This window comes from Eurypyga helias, unplaced genomic scaffold, assembly GCF_000690775.1.
Source record: "Eurypyga helias isolate BGI_N326 unplaced genomic scaffold, ASM69077v1 Scaffold50852, whole genome shotgun sequence".
Lineage (NCBI taxonomy): Eukaryota > Metazoa > Chordata > Aves > Eurypygiformes > Eurypygidae > Eurypyga > Eurypyga helias.
In genome coordinates, this window is record NW_010235048.1 from 1 (window position 1) to 8,511 (window position 8,511).

Sequence of the window (8,511 nt, forward strand, 5' to 3'; positions counted from 1 at the left end):
GGGGCCCGGCGGGGCGCAGCTCCCCCCGAGGAGACCTGCCCGGTGCGCTTTCGATTCGCAGCCACGAAGGATGAGGCAAAAAAGCACCGTTACCGGCAGAAAATATCCGAGTACATGACCCGAGCCGAGGACATTAAAAAGCACATCGAGAAAGAGAAGCAAGGTACGGAGCTGGCGTGTACCCGTTGGCGTTGGAATACCTGCTCTATCGTGACCATGCCGTGGGCGAGGTGTTCCACTCGGGAATTGTGCTACGATCTTCACTGAAAGGGACTTCCTTTCTTTTCAGATGGCAAATACCATAAGCAAATCAGGATAGAGGAAAATGCAACAGGTTTCAGCTACCAAAAGCTTTTCCAAGAGTACCTTACTGAGATTGTTTCTGAAGTTTGGGTGGAGGATCCATATATTAGGCACGTTCATCAGGCAAGTAGATGTTCAGTGCAACAGATACAGAGGTAACTACTAAAAAAATCCAAGTTACTAAATTAAATAAAACTTTTACAGTTGTATAACTTCCTGCGATTCTGTGAGATGCTAGTTAAGGCGCCGTGCAACGTGAAAACAATTCACCTCCTCACTTCCTATGATGAAGTAAGTGTCTAGGTTTTGGTTTCTGTTTCAGCATACTCGGGTCATACCACCTGCAAAACCAACCAACCAAACATATATACAAAATACTTATTTACAGATATGGATTTGTTCTTAGTTGCCAGTACTAACTGTGGATGCCTCATCCCTGGAAGTGTTCAAGGCCAGGCTGGATGAGGCTTTGAGCAACCTGGTCTAGTGGAAGGTGTCCCTGCCCATGGCAGGGGGGTTGGAACTAGATGGTCTTTAAGGTCCCTCCCAACCCAAACCAGTCTGTGATTCTATGATGCTTGTTACACTGAGGCTCTGATGCCCTCAGCAGAAAACACAGATTAAGAGAAACATAAAAATAGGATAGTTGAACATTAAAATAGTAATTTTATAAGTTTAGAAGTTCAGAGTTTTCTGATAACGCTAACAAATTCTTGGTAAGCAGGATCTTAGATGGGAAAGATTTTTGGGAAAATGTTGTGGAAAATGTCATCAAAACTAAAGCATCTGTCGAGATACAGTCTTTTTTTTTCTCTTCCAACAGCCGTATATAGTTGTCATTTTAGAGGCTTTGAGCTAAAACCTCTCAAGCTATCACAGCATTTATTTCGGCTCAAATAGTAATTCACATCTAGTTTCAAAGGGTTAAGAGTGAGTTCCACCCCACATCCCATAGCAAGTGTACCTGTAATCTGTCTGGTTTTATTCTGGTTTTGAAACTGCAAATCTGCCTTCAGCCAAGTTACTTTCCTTTGGTTTAAGTTACTACTAAAAAGGTTTTGTTGATGAGTTTGGGAAGAGGTGACCAGAAGTAGTATATAGGGTTAAAAAAAAAACAAAACCCACCACATTATTTTTATTTTTAACAGGGTAATGGGAGGAGTCAGCAGATCAGTGGCTTGGAAGAAATACAACAATCGTTGAGGAATTACGGAGTAACATTGAATGTTGCGTTTTCATCTTCAATACATGATCGAGAAATTAGGTGGGTGATACAAAAAATAAGTGAATGCCAGTTATTTGAAGTCAAACTACTTAACCCTAACTTTTGAGACAATTCCTAATTGCAGCTGTGGTTAACAAAGTGGAAGGCAGTGGCCCTCGCTGGATAAAATCAGCCCTGCGTAGTTTCATGTGTTCTAAGTTGAACATAATGGTAGATGTCTCTTTATACAGCACAGTGCTTTCCACGGTTGATAGGGTTGTCGGCTACCCTAGGAAATGATTGTGATTTGAAAAAAGGAGCGTGTGCATCATGTGGATATAACTCTTTTTATTCAACATACTCATAGTATTCAAATTTGTGAATTTTTAAAACAGATTCAATAATGGATGGATGATTAAGATTGGAAGGGGTCTTGATTATTTTAAGAAACCACAGGTAAGAATGCTTTGACCTCTTTAATTAACTTATACTGTAGAAGAGCTCATTCTGTGTTCACCATGTCAATTCTGTTAATTTCTGCAGGGTCGTTTCAGCATTGGATACTGTGACTTTGATTTGCGACCTTGTCATGAAACAACAGTGGATGTCTTTCATACTAAACATACAAAGAAAATGTGATCAGATATGACTGCTTTTAATGAGTGTTTTTATAAGCATAAACATGTAAGACTGGAAGATGCCACTGAAGTCCAGCTGTCTACCCTCAGAAGCAGCTCTTCTTAGTTCTTAGTCCAGCACAGCTTTTACAGGTTTAGGAATATTTGGGACTTTTCAGTCTGAGAAAACACAACTGTACAATTCTTCCACGTATTCTCCCATAATCTTAATTAATGCAACCTGTGCCTAAATTTGATCGTGATTTCATAACAGACCCTCAATACTGCCTCTCAAAGGCCTCTTTACTGTCATTTTTATTTTTATTATTAATTTTGTCTTGAGCAAATTTTGGGGTTTATATCTAATTGACCACCTCACAGATACTTGCAGCTGGGCTGCCACATGTCCTCTTTTATAAGCAGCCTTATTTATTTCCTTTCATTCCTGTGTTTTAGTCATGACTACTGTTCTGCTGTGTTTCGGTTAATACCTGATTTCAAAGAATTTACTAGTAACTCCACATCTAACATTCCATTTTCTACGCTCCTTGCATACAGGCATTGTAGTCTTTAGTACACAGATATTTTAGGGTTGTCTCGTGTCTCTGCATGATGGATTTTGGGCTGGAAAGGACGGAAACAGCTGTATTCTTTTCCCTGTCACTCCTATATGTTCTTTTATTCCATGATGTATGGTCATACACCTGATTTCCATCTTTTGTATTAGGTGTGGGATGGTGGCATGATCCCCTCACAGTCTTTTTCCCCAACTTGCAAGTTTAGTGTTCTTCCAGCTAGTTATGCCAGTCTGAACTGCAGTAGCTGTTTCCCTGCTACTGCGATAGTCCCCTAAAAATAGTGATTGATTTTTAAATTCTTCCCATAATGATTGTAAGCAATATGCTAACTGGAATAAAGAAAAAATCTTTTCTTGTCTTCCCTTCATCCTCTGGAAAGCAGAAGGTACCACCTAAGCCACTGCTTCTTTTTCTCCTGATACAAGAGTACTTGGTCACTGTCAGCAAGACTCCAGCAAAGTCGTGTATTATGACATGAAAAATAGGCAGTGGACTCTTTTGCAGGTCCTTTCAAAATATTTTCAGCCTTAGGACTGATGGGTGCCTTAAGTTTTCTGCATGTTTTAATACAATATGCCTCTGTATTCTAGTAGCATGTCCTTGCTAGAACTTTATATCTCCATGTTTCTTTTTTCTGAAGGTTTGTGTATTCCATTACGCCACCCCTTTTTTTTTAATTCGCTTAATTATTCTTTCACCTGTCATCTAATGCTGCTTTTTTACTCTTGCCTGTAATGCAACAAATCTATTCCACAGCTATCAGGAAGAAACAGAGCTGGTCTTTGCCTTGTTCTCCGGTTCATAGTGGTCTGCCTTCTTTATCCTTTTCCGCAATAATGTCTCAGCTTTTCAGTGTTACATCAGCAAAGAGTAACATTATGTGCCACAGAAGTTCTATGCTACCAGTCGGTCTCCCCAAAACATTCTATAGAAGCTTGCTGCTGTGATACTAGGTTTCCAGTCACTGTCATCAGTTTTATTCAGTTGTGGATAATATATGCCTATTTTTAATGGCAATAAAGGTTATTTTTTATTATTTGTAGTTTTAGTCATGTTTGAATAGTTCTCTGCACAACGTAGGGGAATTCAAGGAAGCTGCGTAACGCTTTACAGATCAGCCATGTGTGGGAGAAGGTTCGCTGTAGATACACCAAGCTTCCTCAATGTGAATCTTTGTATCTTTTAACCTAGCCCAGCAATTTCAAACACACAGGGACAAAATAAAAAGCCACCTTAAATATTTTAATCAACTTTTCAGTCATAATACTTAATTGGAAATCAGAAACCTTTATGCTTTCTGCATCTTGTGGTACAGTACGACTCTGTTCCAGTAGTAAGCCCCTGTGCTGTCCTCTACAAACACTGTGAGAGGCAACCGTGATCTCCCTCTCTGGCTTGTTCCTTGCTAGAACTTTTCCCTGTTTTCTAATTTGACTGTAATTCAGTAGCTAAGACTGCAGATTTCCTTGCAAATCCCATGGATATGCAGTATCTGTATATTTATACAGGCAAGCATTTAGTGGCGTACCATTGGTGCTGCACTGCAGTTTTTTACTTCTTAGCCCTTTATCCCTGAATGGTTCCTTTCCCTGTCAGTAGGAACACCATGTATGACGAGGAACAGGCATCAACAAATGAAAAAACAACCAGAGAAGTGTAAGGGTACATTTCCACAGTCGCTTTACTGACTCCAGGCCATGTTCTGTGCTGCCACTCACACACAGTCAGGTCATCACCTGGATTGTGCAGCCAGGACTGTCCCTCCTGGCCATCTTCCCCGCTGGAGTCAGCTGAGTGTGGTTCCATCCTAAGGCATTACGTTGCTAAGGACTACAGGTCCTAGCAAGGGCTGGATGCACTCCCATTGCTCTCCGTAGCTAACGTCGGCTTGTTTCTGCCATGTAATTACCTCCTACTGAGCACTGGTCAGCCATCCACCTTTAAAAGATGACAGTGCGCAAGTAGCATAGTAACACCCTGTAGGCCTCGCTTGTTGAGAGAACTGTTTGCAGCTAATGGGCTAGTCTGCAGGACTTAATTAGCAAAGAAGTGAAGTATTCATAGAAGGATATGCCTGCCGAGGGCTCCCTAATCTGACCGTCCAGATCCTCTTTACCTGAAGAATTTCAGTCCCTGCTGTTACTTACCACATCCTGCTTATCTGGCAGTTTGGTGAAGAATGATTAGTGCGTAAAGGCTGTAAGTGCCTCACTTCAGCAGAGATCCTACCAGCAGAGGCTGTCTCTGCTACCCTGTTTTTTCTCCTATAGTAATAAACTGCTGCTGTTTTGACCTGATCAAAATTGCGTTCCAGTTACTCTGCAACAGCACGTGGAGCCGTGATGGATTTGCGCGTCCTGCTTCACCTGGGAGGACTGTAGACCGATCCCTGCCGAAACCTCCTGGGTGCCACTTAAAGGTAAGGGACCTTTTGAAATCCCTGCTGGAGCTTCAGTCGAGGGTTGTCAGTATGGACAAGGACACTGGAAGTCACATTGTCCTTACAGACCTAATCTAAGTCTTCTACGTCCAGTCGGATTCAGTCACCCTAACTTTCTACCCAACTCTTCCTTCATGCCACAGCCTCAGAAACGTGCCTGGGACAGGCCAAATACCATTGCTCCTTTACTTTCTTTAGGCCAGACTGGTCCTTATTCACCTTGCCCTATTAACAGCAATATTGTTTCTTGCCCAATTGGTACTGGCATTTTTCGATCCACTTGATGTCCCTCCAATTTCCCTGCGGTTCTCTTCTCTTCAGCAGTAGTAAATGCTGTTGGTATTTCAGGACAAACCATATATCAACTGGTAACAAGCCCTTTGTCTGTAACCAACCACCCCATTTCTGGATACTACGCTTTCCTTTTAAGTCCTACTGCCCCAGCTAACCTTCTGGGAAAAGACTCTTCCTTAGACTGGGTTGTGCCATATATTGTGCCCCGAATGGAATTTACCTTGATGTGCTCACACCTCAACGGGGTGAATTTACGGCTTTTTTTTTTTGTTGGATGAATCTCCCGCTTCCAATTTAACTAACTACTGTTCAAGGGCAGTTTGGTGAAGGAAGAGTTGTGTAACATAAAGGTGTATAGCTCTGTAACTGCCCCTGTTGGGCAGAGTTCACCTCAGCAGTCTGTCACTGCTGTGCTGGGTTCTCTCCTGCAGCAATAAACTTCTGTTCTGACCTGATGAAAATTGCATTCTGCTTATTTGGCATCAACAGCAAAATACATCTTGAGCCTTTCTTTCGTAACATTTCTTTATAGAGAGCTATTATTTTTATTTAAGGTGAAAACTGTCACTACAGTTCACTATGGCCTTTTATTAGCAAATTTTTTTCTAGGTCTGTATTTGCAAGTGTATTTCTTAATGAGAAGCCCTGCCACTTTTAGCTCAGATACCAAGTCCCTGTGGCCCCAGTGACTCCCAGCTTTGCGCCCATCAGTGCAGGTACAAAGGAGGCACGTATGGCCTCTGTCCCAGTTAGCCTCTCCTACCCTCATCACATAAACACATCGAACTAGTCCTCCCCGTGCTATTGTACATGCATGAACAAAAGCCCTTATCCAGGGTAGAACTGCTGGACTGGTTCACTACACAGCAGCGGGCTCAGCGTACTTCCATGCTTGTAGGGGGGGAGAGGGTCACAAGCACTCAGCAAGAATGGACTCTCAACCAGAAACCAGGGGGACATCCCTCTCCACACAGCTCGGGCTGAGACATGGCCTTTGAGCAACTACCTGCAAGGAGCAGGATGCAGGTTGACGGATCTAGTGCAGCAGCACAGCAGTTTTCCATCTACCCCATCCCACCTGTGTCAGCCATTTGAACCTTCTCTGCTACAGAGCCAGTTTGGGATGCCACCACCATTTTCCCTGGTTAGGGAGCGATGAGGTCTGTCAGCACGGTGCAGTACAGGGCTGCAGCCCATTGCAAGTGGATTACATCCTACAGTTTGGGAACTCTGGGTGCAGGCAGTGTGAAACCTAACTGCTAGTAAGTAAAATTAAGCAAAAGCACAAGATTGAACAGTTTTAATGACTAATAAGAGAAAAAATCCGCTTGTAGAAATTAATGTTTTAATTTTGTTTTTGATAAATTAGATAGAAAAGCAGCAGAAGTCAAACTTACATTTTCAAATTGCAAGTCACATTAACATGATCATATTCTCACACAGCAGATTCCACTTGCTGTGCAACTCACCATCTTGCGGGCACACTCTTAGTAATGTTGTCGCTAATGTAGTAGTTTCATTTGGGCAAAATTTGCTGCCAGTAAGGCTCTTCACCAGCTCACTGCACAGTGCAGGGGGCAGCCACTGCTCCGGCAGATCAATGTTACAGACTTCAATCCTTCCATGCTTTACATCCATATCTACTTTAACGTCAAGAACAGAATCTTTATAGACCATGTTAAAACACGTGCTAATGCTGAACTTGGGTGTCTTTCCATACACCCATTCCCAGCTGTTTAGTTCTGTAGTTTTATTACTAATTCCAGGAAGCACAGTCTCATCAGCTGGATTTATTAAGGTGATATGATGATCTATTTGGTGTTGCGCAGCATATTCTTCAGCAATGGCATCCAGGAGCATCTCACAAGTTAAACCAGGATCCTCTTCAAACAGATTTTTCACTGAGGCAGGCACGCTAGGAGTGGCATTGCTTTTTAGCCCTTCGTAAGGACTCTTCAGGACAGAAGATAAAACTGACTTATCCACGTTACAGAGTAAGGTACAGTGGTGATAAGCAGTTGTCCTTCCCAGCTTTGCAGCAGTACCGGAGATTTTGTACTGCCTGTCTAGCAAGATGTCGTATCTGTCAGTGACATGTACATCTAACTGGGGGCGCAAGGCTTTCAGTGCCTTCACAACTAGTTTCAGGTTTTCCATTCGTTCGTATTTTTTCCTGGTTGTAAAGAAAGTCAAATTGATATTGCCCAAGTCATGGTACACCGTTCCTCCTCCGCTTCTCCTCCTGGCTAGTTTTATGTTTTTTTGCCTCAATAGCCTGAGGTTGCATTACTGCCAGGGATTCTGATGTCTCCCTATTACCACAGCAGGGGAATTTCTCCAAAGGAAAAGGACCCGTTGATTCTCTAAATTCATGTGGTCATGGATCCAGTCTTCCACGGCTAGATTTTGGTAAATATCGTTAGAAACAGACTGGATAATGAGGCCTCCACTATTTGTGCTTCTGAAGCCAGCTTTTGAAGTCCTGAGGATGCAGGATAGCTGAACGCAGTTCTTTAATGATGACTGAAGTACCATGGTTTTAATGACTGGACAGCGGATGGAAGGAATATTTGATCTGGTAAAGCTGAACGTGGCAAGTGTATGACCTGCTGTGACAGAAGTGAAGTGCTAGTGGCAGTCATGGTGCTGTTGTGCTCTTCCCAAAGTAGCGACACTCCTGAACCAACCCGAGTTACAAGGCATGATTCTCCTCTCAAAGCTAGTGATGCCGTTTTAACCCTGTCCTGTGCTTAACGTAAAAGTTGGGGATGCCAGGGCAGCTTCTCCTCGCAGTCTTTGGTGCCTAAAAGACCAAAGGAAGAAATGGAATCAAAGTGTGTCTTTCTCCCTCACTCCGTACAGTCTTGCTACTACAGTTTTACTAAGTGTGTTTTGCCAAGCTTAAGCTCAGCCGCCCAGTTTCATTAGGGTTTTTTCACCAATGTGGGAAGAAAAAAAAATCAGGTTCACGAGTTTGCTGGGTCAGTGTAGAGCCAGCCGGGCGCGAAGGCCTGCTGCCGGGGTCCCGGGTGCCGGGGTCCCGGCTGCGGCGGGGCCTGCTGCGCTAATACCGAA

The 8,511-nt window shown here is 43.1% G+C and overlaps 2 protein-coding genes across 2 annotated transcripts; one reads left to right on the forward strand and one right to left on the reverse strand.

The window, feature by feature from the left end:
- Window positions 1-66: 66 nt before the first annotated feature.
- MITD1 (MIT, microtubule interacting and transport, domain containing 1) lies at window positions 67-2,146 on the forward strand. The gene is made up of 6 exons (XM_010146609.1): window positions 67-163; window positions 290-426; window positions 508-594; window positions 1,452-1,567; window positions 1,903-1,963; window positions 2,051-2,146. The coding sequence occupies exons 1-6, from the start codon at window positions 115-117 to the stop codon at window positions 2,144-2,146; spliced, it is 546 nt and encodes a 181-aa protein (XP_010144911.1). The 5' UTR covers window positions 67-114.
- A 4,627-nt stretch (window positions 2,147-6,773) lies between these two features.
- On the reverse strand, window positions 6,774-8,019 carry LIPT1 (lipoyltransferase 1). Its single transcript, XM_010146610.1, is given in 1 exon segment — window positions 6,774-8,019. A coding segment is annotated over 1 exon segment (1,122 nt). The 5' UTR covers window positions 7,972-8,019; the 3' UTR covers window positions 6,774-6,849.
- Window positions 8,020-8,511: the final 492 nt, after the last annotated feature.

Coding starts and splice junctions, on each gene's coding strand:
- MITD1 (XM_010146609.1), top strand. CDS start 115: ATGACCCGAGCCGAGGACATTAAAAAGCACATCGAGAAAGAGAAGCAA. Junction 427..507: donor ATATTAGGCACGTTCATCAG/GCAAGTAGATGT, acceptor AAACTTTTACAG/TTGTATAACTTCCTGCGATT. Junction 1,568..1,902: donor ATACATGATCGAGAAATTAG/GTGGGTGATACA, acceptor TTTTTAAAACAG/ATTCAATAATGGATGGATGA.